This window comes from Microcaecilia unicolor, chromosome 8 (genome assembly GCF_901765095.1).
Source record: "Microcaecilia unicolor chromosome 8, aMicUni1.1, whole genome shotgun sequence".
Classification (NCBI taxonomy): domain Eukaryota; kingdom Metazoa; phylum Chordata; class Amphibia; order Gymnophiona; family Siphonopidae; genus Microcaecilia; species Microcaecilia unicolor.
In genome coordinates this window covers 194,510,889-194,532,497 of record NC_044038.1, presented here as the reverse complement: position 1 = coordinate 194,532,497, position 21,609 = coordinate 194,510,889, and the positions used below count along the sequence as shown (strand labels likewise).

The window sequence follows — 21,609 nt, the reverse complement described above, 5'->3', positions numbered from 1 at the left end:
ATGGGAGTAACTAGCGAGGTAATTAAATTTGCTGATGACACAAAGTTATTCAAAGTCGTTAACTCGCGACAGGATTGTGAAAACTTACAAGAGGACCTTACGAGACTGGGAGACTGGGCGGCTAAATGGCAGATGACGTTTAATGTGAGCAAGTGCAAGGTGATGCATGTGGGAAAAAAGAACCTGAATTATAGCTACGTCATGCAAGGTTCCACGTTAGGAGTTACGGACCAAGAAAGGGAACTGGGTGTCGTCAGTCGATAACACACTGAAACCTTCTGCTCAGTGTGCTGCTGCGGCTAGGAAAGCGAATAGAATGTTGGGTATTATTAGGAAAGGCATGGAAAACAGGTGTGAGGATGTTATAATGCCGTTGTATCGCTCCATGGTGCGACCGCACCTTGAGTATTGTGTTCAGTTCTGGTCGCCGCATCTCAAGAAAGATATAGTAGAATTGGAAAAGGTGCAGCGAAGGGCGACTAAAATGATAGAGGGGATGGGACGACTTCCCTATGAAGAAAGACTAAGGAGGCTAGGGCTATTCAGCTTGGAGCAGAGACGGCTGAGGGGAGACATGATAGAGGTATATAAAATAATGAGTGGAGTGAAACAGGTGGATGTGAAGCGTCTGTTCACGCTTTCCAAAAATACTAGGACTAGGGGGCATGCGATTAAACTACAGTGTAGTAAATTTAAAACAAAACGGAGAAAATGTTTCTTCACCCAACGTGTAATTAAACTCTGGAATTCATTGCCGGAAAATGTGGTGAAGGCGGTTAGCTTAGCAGAGTTTAAAAAGGGGTTGGACGGTTTCCTAAAGGACAAGTCCATAAATCGCTACTAAACGGACTTGGAAAAATCCAAAATCCCAGAAATAACATGTATAGAATGTTTGTACGTTTGGGAAGCTTGCCAGGTGCCCTTGGCCTGGATTGGCCGCTGTCGTGGACAAGATGCTGGGCTCAATGGACCCTTGGTCTTTTCCCAGTATGGCATTACTTATGTACTAATCACAGGTCAGAAAAAAAAAACTCCACTTAATAGAAAAAACAGCTTTTCAGCATTTACAAAAGGTTAATGTTCATGTTGTTGCCAAAGGCATATAATAATGTCCCCAGCAACCATTTAATAACAGCATTAGCAACTTCAGAAATGGCGATAGCAGTCATATACAAAAACCACAATGATCATCTGGCAGTCGCTGGAAACACAGATCCCAACAGGAGTACCCTGTTTCTCCCACCAGGGGAAACAAACTAACAGCCTTTTGCCTCCACTGCTTACTCAAAAGATGGCTGAGTGCAAATCTGGACGACAACTTTTCAAACCAATACATGACTTCAACAAAGAAGTACACCAATCCCATTACAGAAATGCTTTCCACTACAAGTGGCATTCAAACAACGCAACATCAGTCTGTAGTTCAAAAATCCTGCGCTGCTCCTTCTGCTGTAGCCGATAGCGAATATTCCCACAGCAATCCCATGTAGTCAGCTGTTCTAAAACAATGAAGCGAAAAGAAGAAAAAGAATGATACAATTCAATGCTGAGACACCAAAGGCTCCAACATTTTGCAAGCTGTCACAGAGTGTCTATGTTCAATAAGTCATATTTTCAAAGGTCTTGATGTCTGGCAGGAACAGATTAGTAAAGAAATAACATTGTTAAAATCACAGGTAGTACAGGCTCGTAATGGAATACTTTTGACAGAATCGACATCAGTGAACTGAGAACCCTCCATCATAAGATCACAAACAGAACAATGACTGCATTTGCTATGAAAACTCCTCCCCATCCTCCCTGGAATACTATCCTTCCATACTTTGTGATCTTATGATGGAGGGTTCACAGTTCACTGATGTCAGTTCTGGCACAATTATTCCATTATGAGCCTTTAATACCTGTGATTCTAACAATGTTATTTATTTACTAATCTGTCCCTGCAGTCTCTATGTTGGTCAGACGTCAAGACCTTTGAAAATACGACTTATTGAACACAGACACTGTGTGACAGCTTGTAAAATGTTAGAGCCTTTGGTGTCTCATAGCATTGAAATGAGTCATTCCTTTCTTCTTTTCGCTGCCTTGCTTTAGAACAGCTGACTACAGGGGATCGCCGTGGGAATATTCACCATCGGCTACGGCAGAAGGAACAATGCTGGATATTTGAATTACAGACTGTGATGCCGTGAGGACTGAATGCTGCTTTGGAGTGGAAAGCATTCTGTAATGGGATTGGTGGACTTCTTTGTTGATGTCATGACATATTGGTATGAAACGTTGGCGTCCAGATACGCTCTTTGAGTAAGCAGTGGAGGCGAAAGGCTGTTAGCATGTTTCCACTGATGATGCCCTAGTGGGAGAAACAGGGTACTCCTGCTGGGATCTGTGTTTCCAGCGACTGCCAGATGAGTATTGTGGTTTTTGTATGACTGCTATCGCCATTTCTGAAGTTCCTACTGCTGCTATTAAACGGTTGCTGGGGATATTATTATACACCTTTGGCAGTAACATGAATATTAATCTATTGTAATCCTGAAAAGCTGTTTATTCTATTAAGTGGAGGATTTTTTTGACCTGCAATTATGAAGCAGTGTGCCTATCTGGACTATCATTAGTTGATGTGACATGACTTCTTGTCGTCTGAAGTCTTTTCTCCACAATTTTTGTTCCTTTTGCTATTTCAACATTACAGTAGAAGAGAGAGGATTTTTCAGGTTTTTGATTTCAATTACCCCAATATTGACTGGATAAATTTTACATCAGGGAGCACCAGGGAAATAAAATTTCTAGAAGTAATACATGACTGCTTCTTGGAGCAACTGGTCCAGGAACCAACAAGAGGAGGAGCCATTTTAGATCTAGTCTTTAATGGTATGCAGGGCATAGTACCAGAGGTGTTGGGTCCTCTGGGAAACAGTGACCACAACATGTGAATGAAGCCACAAAGGAAATTTACTGTAGCTGCACTTAATTTTCGAAAGGGTGATTATTAATAAAAAAAGGAAATGGATAGAAAGAAGCTAAAAGGATCATCTGCAAAGGTTAGGACACTAAATCAGACATGAACATTGCTCAAAAATAGCATCTTGGAAGCGCAGACCAAATGCATGCCACATATTTACAAAGGTGGAAAGAAGAGAAAACAACAGCCAACATGGTTCAAAGGTGAAGTGAAAGGCTATGAAAGCCAAAAGAATGTCCTTCAAAGAATGGAAAAAGGACCCAAATGAAGAAAATAAGAAGCAACATAAGCACTGGCAAGTCAGATGCAAAGCATTGATAAAAAAGGCTAAAAAAGAATATGAAGTGGAACTTGCCACACAGGCTAAAACAACAACTTTTTCAGGTACATCAGAAGCAGCATGCCTGCAAGGGAAACCGTGGGACCGTTAGATCACGAAGGAGTAAAAGGGACACTCAGGGAGGACAAGGCCATAGCAGAGAAACTGAATGAATTCTTTGCTTTGGTATTTACGGAAGAAGATGTAAGAGATCTACCGGAAATGGTTTTCAAGGGTGATGATGCAGAGGAAATGAAAGAAATCATGGTGACCCTGGAAAATGTAATGAGTCAAATCAACAAATTAAAGAGTAGTAAATCACCTGGACTGAATGGAATACATCCAAGGGTACTCAAAGAACTGAAGCATGAAATTGCAGATCTGCAGTTCTTAGTAATTTGTATCTTGTCATTATCATCCATAGTACCTGAAGATTGGAGGGTGGCCAATGTAACGTCAATTTTTAAAAAGGGTTCCAGGGGCGATCTGGAAAATTACAGACAGGTAAGAACGATGTCAGTACCGGGTAAAATAGTGGAAACTATTATGAAGAATAAAATTATAGTTTCATGGGACAAAGTCAGCAAAGTCTTGCCTCACCCATTTGCTTCGTTTCTTTGAAGATGTGGATAAAGGTAAGCCAGTTGATGTAGTGTATCCAGATTTTCAAAAAGCCTTTGACAAAGTTTCTCATGAGAGACTCCTGAGAAAATTAAAGAGTCATGAGATAGGAGGCAATATTCTGGTGTGGATTAGGGACTGTTTATTGGACAGAACACAGAGGGTAGGGTTATATCGTCATTTTTCTCAATGGAGGAGGGTGAATAGTGGAGTGCCATAGGGCTCAGTACTGGGACCGGTGCTATTTAACATGTTTACAAATGATATGGAAATCGGAACAAGGTGATTAAATTTGCAGATGACCCAAACCTATTCGAAGTTAAAATACATGTGGACTGTGAAAAATTGCAGGAAGACCTTAGGAAATTTGAAGACTGGGCATTCAAATGTGATGCACACTGGAAAGATTAATCCGAATCATAGTTACCTGATTTAGGGTCCACCTTGGGGGTCAGCACCCAAGAAAAAGATCTAGGTGTCATTGTCGATAATACACTGAAATCTTTTGCTCAGTGTGTGGCAGCAGCCAAAAAACCAAACAGGATGCTAGGAATTATTAGGAAAGGGATGGTGAATAAAACCAAAAATATTATAATGCCTCTGTATCACTCCATGGTGCAAACTCACCTTGAGTACTGCGTTCAGTTCTGGTCGCCATATCTCAAAAGAGATATAGCAGAATTAGAAAAGACTCAAAGAAGAACGACCAAAATGAAAAGGGGATGGTACTCCTCTCATATGAGGAAAAGCTAAAGTGGTTAGGGCTGTTCAGCTTGGAAAAGAGACAGATGAGGGGAGATATGACTGAGGTCTACAAAATCCTGAGTGGTGTAGAACGAGTAGAAATGAATCAATTTTTTACTAGGGGACACTCAAGTTATATGGAAATACTTTTAACACAAGTAAGAGGAAATATTTTCTGAAGCTCTTTGCTGGGGGATGTAATAACAGCGGTTAGAGTATCTGGGTTCAAAAAAGGTTTGGACAAGATCCTGGAGGAAAAGTCCATAGTCTGCTATTGAGAGAGACATGGGGAAGCTACTAATTGCCCTAGGATTGGTAGCATGGAATGTTGCCACTATTTGGGTTTCTGCCAGGTACTTGTGGACCTGGCTTGGCCACTGTTGGAAATAGGATACTGAGCTAGATGGACCATTGGACCATCTAGCTAAGTATGGCTATTCTTAGCAGAATAAGTCTATATCGTATGATTCTCTTCCCCCATTGGCTCTATGTGCTGCAAACACTTTCTCTTCATATAATAGGAAGAGACTTAATAGTTTTGAGAAATATTTTGGGGAGGGAGAAAGGCTAAAATGAAGGGGAATTATATGAAAGGTGGTTAGACATACCAGATATAAACATGTCTAATCAGGCATGTTTACTATGACACCTCTGGATTTTAGAAGCCAATGACTTTATTGACATAGTCTTTGAACAACACTATTTTAAACCATAGAATATTAATTCTCTCTTATATGTCCAGCGTTCCCAGCTAGCAGTACAGTTTTGAAGCTGTCTCTTCCTATTGCCTCTCCAGAGTTTGTGGAGATAACCTCTTTGATTCTGGCGACAGAATTCCAATATCAGCAGCCTCCTTCCCTTGGTGGGAAATTGTAGACTTCTCTCCCGGGTTGGACAATATAGTATTCCACCAATAGAAAGATAAAAAGTACCTATCTTATAGAACATTTACTGCGGGATGATGGGAAAATACCAACTTTTGAAGATTTTAGTACAGACTATGTTTTGGTCCTGCGGATCACTGTCCCATTACCTGCCTGCACTAAACCCACAGGGGACATCTTCCCATTTAGGTAACAAGCTAAGGGACTTTTTGAAGGGTGATATTTTGGGGCAAGTATCCGTTTCCTGGTTTCATAGAGACCTAGATAAACTTCAACCTCTCAAGACATATATTTCACTAATAGAGACCTGGAGCAGGGTTATGGGGCACCCCTTGTGTCCCACTAATTTTTAGGATTTAATCAAAGCAATACCTGAGGTGGTGCATAGAGCAGAGCTGCAGGAATATCAATATTGTGTGCTTCACAGAGCCTATTTTTCTCATCGACAGGCCTTTCATATGGGATGTGCAGACACTCCAAAATGTTTGAAACGTTGGACATGCAATAACACATTTTTCCACGTTATGTGGCAATGCAGGAGGATACATACTTTCTAGGTTGCTCTCATAATTTATTTGCAAGGTTGCTCTCATAATTTATTTGCAACATTTGTTGGCACACTCACTCAAAACAAAGGCTATAGGGATTCTATTTATATGGGACTGAAACTGTGGAAAAAAGTTGTTTTAGAGCAAAGCTTATATTGTGTGGAAAAAACGTAAACTCAATTATTGGCTACAAGATCAACCTTCGACCTTTTGGTATTGGAGGAATACCATGCATTAATGTTATGGGGTTCGTTTTTATCCAAAAGACAAAAAAGTGTTCAAATCAAGATAGGAGAATTACATTCAGTCAATATCCCCGAAAGCGTGAAGCTAAGTGCTGAATTGTTTTCAGGATACAGACTGTAGAGTACAACAGAACTTTGAAGGCTCTGGGAACAGTGGATAGGGATGCAGGTTTAACAGGTTCAAAATTTTATTAGTTGGTGCAAGGTCATAAGGGTCAAAGCCCCTCATCTTCATGCATGTTGTTCATAGTAATTTGTATTTTTTAACTCAATCTGTGGATATTTTTAGGGAGGGGGGTGTAGTATCTATTTTAATGTTATCAGAATGCTTATTACTAAGCTAACAAAAATACTTACATTAAACAATGGCATAATACGTTTTGTGTTTAGCTTTAATAAAAGAAGAATTCAACATAAAAGAAACAAGCAATCATTTTACCTTTGTATCCAGCAAATAGTTGTAAGGCATAAAGATAATATCCGCCTGTTGCTTCAGAGCCCGGGCCAGGTAGTAAGGACAGACCCTGCCAAAGCCCAAACATAGCAATGTGAGAAGAGTCCCTCAGCTTGTGCACCCCTCTTCTACTGTGCTGATGAGGCCCCTCAGCCCATGCGCCCCTCTTTTACTGTCCTGTTGAGGCCCCTCAGTCCATGTGTCCCTCTTTTACTGTGCCGTTAAGGCACCTCAGCCCATGCGCCCCTCTTTTATTGAGCCATTGATGTCCCTTTTTGATCTTTCATCCAACAGCACAGGAAGTATTTTTCAAGCAAGGCACTGGCTCACTATCCGTGGCACAACGCAAAACAAAAAGGACACCCCAACCCTACAAAAAATCCAGGCAGAAAAAAGTAGGGATGGACGAATGTTCTTCCAGTAGATACAAGGACACAAGTAAACGTAAACAGAAAATGTCTTTATTGGCCTTGTTTACTTAATTTTTTTATTTATAACAATTTCCAAATTACATCCCTGATGTCCCACATGCAGGAGGAGACGAGAGAGACTTTGGGAGGTGAGAGACATGTTTCACAGGAAGAGAGTGAGGCTTTAGCATTTGCAAAACTTTTTCAAAAACCACAAGAAGTGACTTTAGATAGTCTGTGGCTGTTAATTGCAGAAATGAGGAAGACTTTATGCCCCTAAATGAGAAAAATATCCAATGAAGTTGTGGTGTTAGATGGGAAATTAAAAAAAATAGAAAATAAGGTGAAAGCTGTTAAAGAAGACATGGTGAAACAGGAAAAAGTCTCCTCAGAGTCACAGACTTTGCAATCAACAATGCTTAAAGATTTGATCAATTTGAGGAGAAAATCAGAAATGTTGGAGAACACCTCTAGAAGTATTAATCTCCGTTTTATTAATTTCCCGCGACAACCTTTAATTTCACCAAGAGAAATGTTGAAAAATTACTTTAAAGAAATATTAGAAATAGAAGACAAAGATATACCACCCTTTTCACAGGTCTTTTATATTCCTGTGAGGGTTTTGGACAATCAACAAAGGAATAATATTCAAAATGATCAACCACTTGATGTTTCAGCTTTGCTCGAAATGTCAGATACAGAGCAAATAACAGCTACTACTTTTGTTGGCTACAGTAGCGTTACCCTCTGACAAGATCTGGATTTTAAAAAAATTCTTTCAGAAGAAAGATAAAACTTTTCATGGTTTGCAAACTCGTGTTTTTCCAGATCTAGCAAGAGAAACGCAAAGGCGACGGAAAACTTTTTTGCAAATGAAACAGGAGGAACTCCAAATGGGAGCAACATTTTATCTTAAATACCCATGCAAATGTTTAATTTCCTACCAGTCAATAGAAATCAAACAAAATAAAACATGGACTAACACGGCTACCACACTCCTCTACTACCAGTCAATGAAATATGTATATTTTGATCCTGACCAATTGTCCTCCTTTATAACAGCTAGAAGAGCTCTTATATAAGAAAAAACCGAATAGAAACCTGTCTGAAACTCAATTTGATGTAAAGATTATTTTCTTTTCTCTCCTTTATAGGACTATTGGACTCTGCTAGTGGACTTATATGAAACTATAGAATTATTTAATCTGTGTACAGATAATTTCCCTTAGAATTATTACCAATAGTGGAATTTTTCTTTTGCAAGTGATATGCTTGTATAAAATGTATAATAATAAATAGATTTAAACATAAAAAGGCAACTATATTGAAAGGAAATAACATCCTAAATTATGTAGTCCATGTCACTGTAGGGGAGAAAGAAACCCAGAAAAACTGTGAAGAAAAATTCCACAAAAGATAATTATCTTAATTAATTTAAACGCCAAATAGCTTAGAAACTCCAACTACTAATCACATTAACAGACTTCAAACTGCAGCTGTTGATGAAAGCGGTTAACTGAGATGGATCAAACAAGACATACCTGACAGACTGAAATTTAATGATACATTTACATGGGTACTTGAGAAAAAAGTGCTCCAGTTTGGAAGACTCCAGGTTTCATCGTAAGAAAACTTTTTCTCAATTTCTGGGTCTCTTTACACGTCAGGAAACATCCTCACCCGTGAACCCAGAAAGGGAATATTCCTTTTCTTAAATACTACTACTACTACTTAACATTTCTAGAGCGCTACTAGGGTTATGCAGCGCTGTACAGTTTAACAAAGAAGGACAGTCCCTGCTCGAAAGAGCTTACAATCTAAAGGATGAAATGTCAATTTAGGGCAGTCAAGATTTCCTGACTAGAGGTGTAGTGGTTAGGTGCCGAAGGCGACATTGAAGAGGTGGGCTTTGAGCAAGGATTTGAAGATGGGCAGGGAGGGGGCCTGGCATATGGGCTCAGGGAGTTTATTCCAAGCATGGGGTGAGGCGAGGCAGAAAGGGCGGAGCCTGGAGTTGGCGGTGGTGGAGAAGGGTACTGAGAGGAGGGATTTGTCTTGAGAGCGGAGGTTACGGGTAGGAACGTAAGGGGAGATGTACCCAGTCACGATCAGAGGCCAAAGCTAAGGTTAATACCTAGGTGGCCAAGGGTACTGATTCAATTCCAGAAGTCTCCAGTATTTCAGAAATATTTGATACATCAACTTCAGGGACTTGCTCCCCTTGTACTGAAACTCTCTCTTTTTTTGCACAAGTTAAATAATAAATGTGAGATATTGGGGGCATAGGCTCCTCTGGCACCTGTAAGATTTCTCTCATGTATCTTTTAAACATATCTCTTGGTGATGTCAAGTGTAATTTAGGAAAGTTTATTACCCGAAGGTTACATCGTCTAGCACGGTTATCTAAACTCTCAGTCTTCCTCCTCCTAATACTGTTTTCATTTCATTCATGGTAGTATTGACTGCAACAATCTGTGCCGAGAGGGCCTTACTCATCTCTGCTACTGCAGGCCAGATTGTCTCCAAAGGAAACACTGGGGGCCTCCAGAGCGAAATCTCAGCAAGCTTCAATGCCACTGGCACGCTTCCCACAGCAGCAGAAGCCCCATCTATGTCCGATGCTGCTCCTGGCAACAGCTGACCTGGAGAAGAAAACACCTTTCTGCGACGCCAACTCCATCCCTCCATGGACTGAAGACTCTGATGTCTTGTGTCGAGCTCCAGCCTCTGAGGCCAGCGATACATCAAGGAGTGGTTGTGGTGGGGGGAGGAGGAGGAGGGAGAAAGAGGTCCTTAAGTCAGAAGTCAACGAGATGTCAGATCCAAAGTCTGACGGCACACCTCCTGATCATGACATCAACTCAACCGGGACCTCACCAACAAGAGATGGCGTTTGGCTCTGGCGAAGGTAAGAGTCCATCGGACCCACGATTGGAGAAGAAACTTGGGGCGGTATTTCAGAGGGATAAACCTTCAGGCTTCCACACCATGGTAGAAAGCAGAGCACCAAACTAAGCTGCAGGCACCATCTTAAATCCTCCCCCTCTAATTGTTTACTTAATGGGCTTTCTTATACATTAAAAAATCTCTCTCTCTCTCTCTGCCAAGCCCTGACTCCATATAAGCCTTACCATTTTTGCCTGTCAATGTCTACATCGTGCACATAATACCGCTGTTGGAATGCTAGAATTTAAATGTATTAACATCTTTATCATTATTTTTGTACAATCCGGTATTCACTGTTTTAACATGTTTATCAAGTGTTTTTCATTATTGTTGCATACATAATTTTTTAATGAGTTTCGGCTCCCATTGTGACCATTAGGCTCCTTACACTTTCCTAGTTTTAGCCCGGTGATTGTCGATGGCCGACTTTTGGCTGGGTGGCTCCTATTTTCAACTAACATTTTTATTAAAGTTGATATTATTTGGTGCCTGAATTGCTCCTAGTGATTATTGCTTTGTTTGTATTTATTTTTACACCATTGGATTGATCTTGTGCTTTTATGCTCTTACCTTTATACTCTTTTCTTTTATATATTGTTTTATACGTGGTGCACTACTGATCTATTTTATGATTTGTTTAAGATTTTATTGTGTCTTACACATTTGTTGCTGCATTTTAATGCTGTATTTTAGTGTCTTTTATGTCATCTGTTACCAAAGCAGGGTTTTCATAAGGTCAGTAAATTTACAGACCTTTCTATCGTAAGCTTTCACATTCATAGATTGTCATATTGGCATGCTGTGTAGAATGACTATGGGTATGTAGTGTGATCATTAATTCGTTATATGTACGACATGCCATTATTTACATATTTGTTCATTTATTTATGTTTTTTGTATATATGCATGGTATGGTATATTTTTATTTAAGTTATCATGTTTTGTATGTAATATGAATTAATTTGTTTTACTAATGTAAGCTATTCAACTCATAATGATGATGTTACATTGCACTTTGTTTTCATATTTTCTTTACCCAGATTTTTATGCTGTATGGTTACATGTGTGTTTCCTATATTTGATTTTGATCCTTTTTTCATATTTGACTCTGATCCTGGTTTGTATTTAGATTGTATCTCCTGATGCAGGCGTGGTGGTGCTGAAAACACAGGTCCGTGTCGAGTCCCTTGATCATCTGTTGCTATAAAATCTGATGCAGTTGATATTTGCCAATAAAGACATTTTCTATTTACTTTTAAGGGTGTCCCTTGTATCCTACTGGAACACCATTTGTCCATCACTTCCCACAAGTTTTCATTGGCTGATCCATTCAGAAGGAGAGCTATCACTTCTGGTGTGTTCCCCTACCCTTAATCTACTCAACATGTCAACAAGTGCTTTGTGTTAAAGAGTGTCAAGAGACCTTACTCAAACAAAGGAGCTTCTGTGTTTGTTCACACAGATACAAAAAAATAATAGCTGACAGATGAAATGGAAGTATCACTTTTTACTAGCATAGCACCCTGCTTCAGACTGTCAGCAGAACAATGTAACTCAAGAAGGATGCGAAACCAGTGAAATGGTTCAGAATACATTTCTGTACATGAAACGAAAAGCAGGCAACATTCCTCTGAGGCCAGTTCACTTTATCAATCATCAAGATGGTACAAGAAGTTCCATCCGGAACTAAAATATCCTGTTTTCTAGAACATAAGCACATACAAAGACAAAAAATATATATGCCTTTTAGGATGCTCTGTGCACAGGACACCAAACACAATTTTATTTTTTTTTTTTGGGGGGGGGGGGGGGGGGGGAAGAGAGGGTGCACACACCCCTCTACTCTGATGAACTCATCAAAAACTAGTAAGGGACCAGTTTGAGGGCAAACATCTCTCACCTGTGCTTATTTCCAGTTCGAACTAGATCTTCAATATCCAGAATACTGCTAGCCAGGTCTTTGTCTGTGCTTTTTTCTGGGCAGAAAGAGAAGAGACCAGTTGCAGTCACTCACTTAAGTGGGGTTCCTGACTTTTTTTTTTGTTGTTACATTTGTACCCCGCGCTTTCCCACTCATGGCAGGTTCAATGCGGCTTACATTGGGCAATGGAGGGTTAAGTGACTTGCCCAGAGTCACAAGGAGCTGCCTGTGCCTGAAGTGGGAATCGAACTCAGTTCCTCAGTTCCCCAGGACCAAAGTCCACCACCCCAACCACTAGGCCACTCCTCCACTTCAGAGGATCCTTGAGTAAACAAACTGAGAACATGGGGAACCAGGCAGTATTTCCCCATCAGGTATCCCCAGATAATACATGTATTCACCTACCTTCTACATTGTTGTAGAAATGACAAGAATGAGTTGCCACTTTTGCTTTGCACATGTGGATCTACAAAGAAGCAGATCAGCAATATAAGCAATTACAGTTGCATAGACACAAAAGCACATACAAGCTGACCAAAGAACCAGGACAGATACACACACTAAAGGAAAGGTTGTGCAAAAACTCTGCAATTCCAAAACTCCCCCCCCCCCCCCCCACAAACCCCATCACCTTTCCATGACTGCTCTCCTGTTTCATGACTTCGGGGTGGATACAAAGCTGTTCTCTGGAGCCCAACACACACACCCTAGGCCTGCACAGAGAAGAGGCAGTTACATGTAAGATACATACACACTGTCAGTAATCAAAAGAAAGAACAGGCGAGGTCACAGCTGAAACTCACTTTAAAAACCAGCACATTTATAATGACTGTGCTAAATGTTCTGGGCAGCAGACAGTCTAATGATCTTACAGGTCCTCAATGGCAACTGGCTGGGATCCTCCAGTGCCAGTTTAGAATTTCTGCTTCAGACACTTCTGAAGTGGTACTCACAGTCAAGAAGAAAAACTACACACCATTAAGACTGCAGACCTAAAGTCCAGTCAAAAATCGGAAATGAGGAAGCCCCAAACATGCTGCACCCAATGATATTCATGAGCTGATAAAGCAGAAAGTAGTAAATATACTCAGGGGCTTTGCTTGGAAGGAGGCCAAATGTGGCATGACAGAACAGGTCAACCGTGTGACCGGTACCTGTATGAGGTGCTCTTCAGTTCACTGATGACCTGGCTTAGCTGGGAGTGGGTCCTGGAAGCGTAAATGATCTTCGGCACGTCTGTATAATAAGCTGTAGGAGAAGAAAAACAAACGGACACCATTCAACCTCTCTAGAGTGTAAAACACAAACCAACAACATCCCTGCCATCCTGTCTTCTTGAGGCACCATGGCACTGCTCAGAAAGAAGTCCTTCATTGTATCTAGGAGCCAAGACCTCTCTCGCCTCTCCTTCCCCCCAGTTTTGTGTATGGAGTTCCCTGCTGCAGATTGTGAAACATGGCATCATGCCAGGCATCTCATGGCACCGATGAAAGATTGAAGGAAGTTGAAATAAGATAAGTTTGAATGTTTGGAATATTTTGTTTTATAGTTCTGGTGTGCACTGAAGAGAAATTATGTATCGCTGTTTGCACTTGGATTGACAATGATATTACTGTAGTAAAAGCTGGTTATTTAGTTGTGCAGTACATTTGGAAACTTCATCACATTTTTTTAAAGAACTTATGATTTCTCAGGGGGTGTGGTCGATGTGTGATTTTGAATGTTACCAAGCATTTGGAATATTGGATTCATTTTACAAAAGCAACACATTCACATTCGATTTCAGCAGTAAAGTAGGCATTCATTTACACCTGCTCATAGGCAAAAGTAATTCTGTATGTGCCGCTAAGAATATGTGCATAAATGTCAACCACACAAACAATTCTTCACCCCTAGGAACACCTGTATGTATATCACTAAAAGTATATCCTGTGGCACCTAAACTTTAATAGAGAATCCACAAAGCGTGGAGAACTCAAAGAAGACCCACGGATACTTTGTAAAACAAACAGAAAAGTGGGCACACACCAGGAGTCCCAGAGACTGGATCACAGTAAAGCTAAAACCAAATTTTATTAATTAGTATAAAATTTGGTTTTAGCTTTACTGTGATCCAGTCTCTGGGACTCCTGGTTTTGTGCCCACTTTTCTGTTTGTTGCACCTAAACTTTACACACACATACTGCTGGGCAATTTTATAAAAGCTGACCTAAGTAAAAACTCTAATCTCAAAAAAAAAACAAAAAAAAACCCCAAAACCTCCTTAGTGTAGAGCAATGGGATGTGTAAAGGAATCATTTTCACCAGCAAACAAGGCAGATGAGGTGTGTGTTCCAGAGCAAGCACTCAACCTGCAGCGATTTATCAACAGGGGAACCCTTTAGTAAAGAGGAGTTGGCGCCCAGTCCATGCTTTTTTCAGAGCTTGTGTGTGGTACCAGGACTTGAGGCAATTTTAATGAAAATGCAGCATCTAGAAGGCAGGGGTACAAAGCTACCAGTATCAATGCACAGAGGGGCAGCAGTGCAGGGAGGTATCACCTGAAGCATCTCCGTCTGTGGTATCATTCCCCCAGGAAGACATGGGATGGTTGGGAAAGAGTTCCACTCCGTTCAGTCTCTTAGCAATCTTCCGGGCTGAAATGCTGTCTTTAAAATGCTCCTGCCAGGCCAAAGTTGAGCATAGGAGGCACAGCGTTTTTCCGGTGCCTGTTGGGCTCTCCAGGATGCCATTCACCTTCTAAAATTGAAAATGGAATGTGGTTAGCACAGAATACCAGCAGGTAATATCTGTTTTCTAAGACCAGTCTTAATCTAACACCCCTGCGGTCATTTACTGGTCTAAATCCCAGGTAGCACAATGCCACAGTAATTTAGTTAGTTAACCTTCCTAAGCCAGCTTTGTCTCTCTTCTTCTGCTCTCTTACACATTCTTTGGCTGTAGCGGAAAAAAAAATATGCAAGTGTTTCATAAGGAAGAACGGAGTGTCCCTACTGCAGGTGGAAAAAGCCTCAGAACCACTTCCCCACACTCTTACATTTTCAAAGTGGCAGGATCTTCTGGGGTGAACTTATCACTGGCATAAAAAAACTCCCATTTGCAGTATTTAAAACACCACACAGTTCTATAACCCTTGTAGGTACCCAATAAACAATTAAAAAAAAAAAAAAAAGGATAAAAAGCAACTTAGTTCTGATTCAACAGTGTGCTTCATTAGAGTGAACAGTGGAGTGCTGCAGGGATCAGAACTGGGATTGGTGCTATTTAACACATCTCTCTATATAAAACGCACCTCCAACGTTCTAATGAAGCCTCTGTTAGCCAACATTCTAAAGTGAAGGGGGTGAGATCGCATTGTGTCTGCCCCGCCCACGCGTCAAACGTGATGACGTCGAGGGCGGAGCAATGACACTCAACCAATCGCAACGCTCGGCAGCGAAGCGTCAGGGAAGGAGGCGGCGCTCTCGACGTCTAGCCTTCCCTTCGCTGTGTTCCGCCTTCTTCTGACGTCAAGGATGACGTCAAAAGAAGGCGGAACACAGCGAAGGAAAACCTAGACGTCGGGAGCACCGCCTCCTTCCCTGACGCTTCGCTGCCACGGAGGTAAATTTAAAAACAAGAAAAAAAAAAAAAACAACCATGTTGGGGGGAGAGAAGAGGGTGGCCACTAAACAACAACAATGGGAGCGGGAGGGCAGGGGAGAAACGACAGCATGGATGCGAAGGGGGGAGGGGGGGAGAAGAGGGCGGACCAGGCTGGGACATGGAAGAGAGAGAAGCATGGATGCAAGGGGGGGTCATGAAAGGGAGACAGGGGACTTGCTGCAAAAGGATGAATGGAGGCAGCAGGGGACAGAGGGGCATGGATTGGGATGGCAGGGCTCAGGAAGAGAGGGCAATTGCTGGAAAGGGATGAATGGAGGGGGCAGGGGACAGGGGACAGAGGAGCATGGATGGGCATGGATTGGGAGGGCAGGACTCAGGGACAGAGGGAAATTGCTGGCTAGGGATGAATACAGGGGACAGATGGGCATGGATGGAAATGGATTGCAGGGCAGGCCTCAGGGAGAGAGGGCAATTGCTGGATAGGGAAAAATGGAGGGGCCAGGTGACAGATGAGCATGGATGGGCATGGATTCGAAGGGCAAGACTCAGGGAGACGGGAATTGCTGGATAGGGATGAATGGAGGGGACAGATGGCCATGGATGGATATGGATTGCAGGGCAGGCCTCAGGCAGAGAGGGGAAATGCTGGATACGGAAAAATGGAGGGGCCAGGTGACAGATGAGCATGGATGGGCATGTATTGGAAGGGCAGGACTCAGGGAGAGGGGAATTGCTGGATAGGGATGAATGGAGGGCACAGATGGCCATGGATGCATATGGATTGCAGGGCAGGCCTCAGGCAGAGAGGGGAATTGCTGGATAGGGATGAATGGAGGGGCCAGGTGACAGAGGAGCATGGATTGGAAGGGCAGGACTCAGGGAGAGGGAAATTGCTGGATAGGGATGAATGGAGGGGACAGATGGCCATGGATGGATATGGATTGCAGGACAGGCCTCAGGCAGAGAGGGGAAATGCTGGATACGGAAAAATGGAGGGGCCAGGTGACAGATGAGCATGGATTGGAAGGGCAGGACTCAGGGAGAGGGGAATTGCTGGATAGGGATGAATGGAGGGGACAGATGGCCATGGATGGATATGGATTGCAGAGCAGGCCTCAGGCAGAGAGGGGAAATGCAGGATAGGGAAAAATGGAGGGGCCAGATGACAAAGGAGCATGGATGGGCATGGATTGGAAGGGCAAGACTCAGGGAGAGGGGAATTGCTGAATACGGATGAATGGAGGGAACAGATGGCCATGGATGCATATGGATTGCAGGGCAGGCCTCAGGGAGACAGCGAAATTGCTGGATAGGGATGAATGGAGGGGCCAGGTGACAGAGGAGCATGGATTGGACTCACACTTTCACTCTGACTCTCAAACACTCACTCTCACATACACTCTCCCAAACATACACACTCCGAGGAAAACCTTGCTAGCGCCCGTTTCATTTGTATCAGAAACGGGCCTTTTTTACTAGTTTATAAATAAACTGGAAATTGGAATGACGAGTGAGGTGATTAAATCTGCAGATGACACAAAACTATTCAAGGTTGTTAAAACACATGCGGACCGTGAAAAATTGCAGGAAGTTGTTAGGAGAAGTTAGTGGTGTTTCTTCCTTATGATAATTAAAATATATGTAGAGGATGAAAGAGACTGTAAATCACACCAAATCACTCTTCCAAAATATTAGCTCAAGTACATTAAATCAAAGAGCAACAAAGTGTCCCTACTGCGGGAAGAAAAAGCCTCAGAACCCCTCCCCCACACTCTTACATTTTGAAAGTGGCAGATTCAAAGCGAACCCAGTGACACAAATATCAATGAAAAAGCACAAGAAAGGCTGATATGTTCTTATGGTAGTGATAGTATAAGAAAAGTCTCACATCATACCATAAGAAAATAAGAAAAGCCATACTGGGTCAGACCAATGGTCCATCTGGCCCAGTATCCTGTTTCCAACAGTAGCAAAGCCAGGTCATAAGTACCTGGCAGAAACCCAAACAGTGGCAACATTTCATGCTACCAATCCTATGGCAATTAGTAGCTTCCCCATGTCTGTCTCACTGGCAGACTATGGACTTTTCCTCCAGGAACTTGTCCGGACCTTTTTTTAAACCCAGATACGCTAACCGCTGATGCTACATCCTCTGGCAAAGAGTTCCACAGCTTAACCCAGAGGTTTTCAACCCAGACCTTGGGGCACACCTAGCCAGTCAGGGGTTTCAGGATATTTGCATTGAATTCAATGGGAATGTCCTGAAAACCTTGACTGGCTAGGTGTGCCCTGAGGACTGGGTTGAAAACCTCTGGCTTAACCATTCATTGAGTGAAAGAGTATTTCCTCCTGTTTGTTTTAAAAAAGTATTTCCATGTAACATCCTTGAGTGTCCCCTAGTCTTTGTACTTTTGGAACGAGTAAAAAAACGATTCACTTTTACTCGTTCTACACCACTCAGGATTCTGTAGACCTCGATCATATCTCCTCTTAACCGTCTCTTTTCCAAGCTGAAGAGCCCTAACCTCTTTAACCTTTCTTTATGTAAGAGGAGTTCCATCCCTTTATCATTTTGGTTGCTCTTCTTTGAACCTTTTCTAATTCTGCTATATCTTTTTTGAGATACAGCAACCAGAACTGAACACAGTACTTAAGGTGAAGCCGCACCATGGAGTGATAGAGGCATTATAGTTTTTTCAGTCTTATTCACCATCTCTTTCCTAATAATTCCTAGCATACTGTTTGCTTTATTGGCTGCATCTGCACACTGTGCAGAAGATTTCAACGTGTTATCTAAAACTAGTAAAAAAGGCCCGTTTCTGACACATATGAAACGGGCGCTAGCAAGGTTTTCCTCATAATGTGTATGTTTTGGAGAGTGTATGTGAGAGTGACTGTGTGTGATAGAGAGAGTGAAAGTGTGAGTGTGTGTGTGAGAGAGAGAGTGAGTATGGGTGTGAGCGTGTCTGTGAGAGAGTGTGTGTGTGAGAATGAGAGTGTGTGCAATTGCGTATGGGAGACACAGTGTGATAGAGAGAGAGAGAGTGTGTTTCACACAGATACAGTGTGTGCGTGAATGAGAGTGTGTGTGAGGCACAGATTGTCTGTGAGACTGAGTGTATGAGACCAAGCGAGTATGTAAGTGACTGTGTGACACATAGAGAGTGAATGTGATACAATGTGAGACATAGAGTGTATGAGAGTGAGAGACAGAAACACATAGTCTGTGAGAGAGAGAGTGTGTGTGTGTGTGTGACAGAGATACCTCCCTCCCTCCCTCTCTCTCTATGGTGTCAGGCCCCCCTCTTTCTCTGGTGTCTGAGATTGCTGCCACTGCACCTAAGCAATTGGTGTGCTGGAGGAGAGGAAGAGAGAGAGAGAGAGAGTGTGTGTGTGGGGTGGGGGGGATGTGTTGGAGGGGTTCAGCTTGGAAGAAGAGGGGTGTGGGGGATTGTGGATGCGCTGCCAGATGAAAGTAAGTGAGTATGTGTGTGTGTGTGTGGGGGGGGGGGGGGTTCAGGAAGCAATGGCAGATGACAGAGTGAGGGAGTGTGTGTGTGTGGGGGGGGGGGGGGGCAGGGGGTACAGGAAGCGCTGCCAGATGAGAGAGTGAGTGTGTATGGGGTTTCATGAAGCGCTCCCATCCTTGAACCCCCTCCCCACCTCAGTCCCCTTCTCTCATTCAAGAACCCCCTCCCCAGTCTCTCCCATCCAAAAACCCCAGTCCCCTCCCCACCCGTCCCCTTCTCCAATCCGAGAACCCCCTCCCCAGTCTCTCCCATCCAAAAACCCCAGTGCCCTTCCCACCCGTCCCCTTCAAGCATCCAAGAACCCCCCTCCCCACCTCAGTCTCCTTCTCCCATTCAAGAACCCCCTCCCCAGTCTCTCCCATCCAAAAACCCCAGTCCCCTCCCCACTCGTCCTCTTCAAGTATCCAAGAACCCCCTCCCCACCTCAGTCCCCTTCTCCCATTCAAGAATCCCAGTCCTCTCCCCATCCGTCCCTTTCTCCCATCCGAGAACCCCCTCCCCAGTCTCTCCCATCCAAGAACCCCAGTCCCCTCCCCACCCGTCCCCTTCAACTATCCAAGAACCCCCTCCCCACCCCCTTCTGGTTCTCCCATCCATGAACCCCTCCCACCTCAGTCTCCTTCCCATTTGAGAACCCCCTCCCCCCCACCTGAGAGCCCCACACCCTTCTCCCATCTGAGTCCCTCCCCACCTACCAGCTCCATTCTCCTGCCGCCCAGGCCCACCACCCTCACTGCCTTTTAAAAAAAAACCCAATTTGAAGCACTGGAGTAACAGGCAGCAGCGCCTCGCGTCTGCCCTTCTACTAAAAATCTCTTCCACGACGTCATTGGGCCTTCCCACATTGAGTCCCACCCGCCCTCGCGGTAATTGGAAGTTACCTGAGAGGAGGGCGGGACTCAATGTGGGAAGGCCCAATGACGTCGTCGAAGAGATTTTTAGTAGAAGGGCAGACGCGAGGCGCTGCTGCCTGTTACTCCAGCGCTTCAAATTGGGTTTTAAAGGCAGGACAGCGCCGGGAGCGGACTCGCAGCACCCCCCACCCGCTGACATCTGGGGCGGAGCGCCCCCACCACGTCGCCGTCGCGCGTTGCTGAACTTGGGAGGGAGAGTGGTGCTCGGGCGGTCGGGGCGGGGCTACCTGAGGCGCGCGGCGCGGTTGGTAGCCAGCGTTTCCTTGGCAGGGGGAGGAGTGTTTCCCTACTCCTCCCCCTTCCTTGATGCGGTCCCTGCTTTCATTCTTCTGTTGGTTTTCCGCCCTCGACGTCATGACGTTTGACGCGAGGGCGGGGCAGCAAGTCGTTCAGTGGCTTCACCACCACGAACTGTTCTGGGAGTCTGAGTGACTTCAGAACGTTGTCCTCAGAACGTTGAGGGTGCCTTTTATTATATTAGATGATACCTAGATCTTTTTCTTGGGTGCTGACCCTAAGGTGGACCCTAGCATCAAGTAACTATGATTCGGATTATTCTTCCCAATGTGCATCACTTTGCATTTGTCCACATTACATTTCATTTGCCATTTGGATGCCCAGTCTTCCAATTTCCTAGTCTTCCTGCAATTTTTCACAGTCCGCATGCGTTTTAACAACCTCGAAGAGTTTTGTGTCATCTGCAAATTTAATCACCTCACTCGTCATTCCAATTTCCAGATCATTTATATATATATGTTAAATAGCACCAGTCCCAATACTGATCCCTATGGCACTCCACTCTCCTCCACTGAGAGAAACAGCCATTTAAACTTACCCTCTGTTTTCTGTCCAATAACCAATTCCTAATCCACACCAGAATATTGCCTCCCATCCCATGACTATTTTCAGGAGTCTGTCATGAGGAACTCTGTCAAAAGCTTTTTGAGAATCTAGATACACTACAACAACCAGCTCACTTTTATCCACAGGTTTATTCACGCCTTCAAACAAATGAAGCAAATTGGTGGCGCAAGACTTCCCTTGCCTGAACCATGCTGACTGTCCCATTAAACAATGTTTATTTATGTGTTCTGTAATTTTATTCATTATAACAGTTTCCAATATTTTACCCGGCATGGATGTCAGGCTTACCGGTCTGTAATTTCCCGGCTCAACCCTCAAACCTTTTTAAAAAATCGGCGTTATATTGGCCACTCTCCGATCTTCAGGTACTAATTTAATGACATATTACAAACAGCAGATCAGCAATTTTATGCTTCATTTCTTTCAGTACCCTTGAACGTATGCCATCCGGTCCAGGTGATTTACTAATTGGTCGATTTGGCTCAGTATATCTTCCAGGTTCACCAAGATTTCTTTCAGTTCCTCCGCATCATCACCCTTGAAAACCATTTCCGGTACAGGTAGATCTCTTACATCTTCTGCCATAAAGACTGAAGCAAAAATTCATTCAATTTTTCCGCTATGGCCGTGTCCACCCT

At 43.3% G+C, this 21,609-nt stretch overlaps 1 protein-coding gene across 1 annotated transcript in view; it reads right to left on the bottom strand.

Annotated features, from left to right (window-relative positions):
- RTEL1 (regulator of telomere elongation helicase 1) overlaps positions 1-21,609 on the bottom strand; it is a 222,911-nt gene that overhangs the window by 185,979 nt on the left and 15,323 nt on the right. Inside the window, exons 3-8 of the mRNA XM_030213444.1 lie at positions 14,598-14,796; positions 13,212-13,305; positions 12,689-12,770; positions 12,463-12,523; positions 12,037-12,112; positions 6,766-6,850 (exon numbers count right to left, since the gene is read on the bottom strand). Of these exons, the coding sequence (XP_030069304.1) occupies positions 6,766-6,850; positions 12,037-12,112; positions 12,463-12,523; positions 12,689-12,770; positions 13,212-13,305; positions 14,598-14,796 (597 nt within the window). The remainder of the gene's footprint in view (positions 1-6,765; positions 6,851-12,036; positions 12,113-12,462; positions 12,524-12,688; positions 12,771-13,211; positions 13,306-14,597; positions 14,797-21,609) is intronic.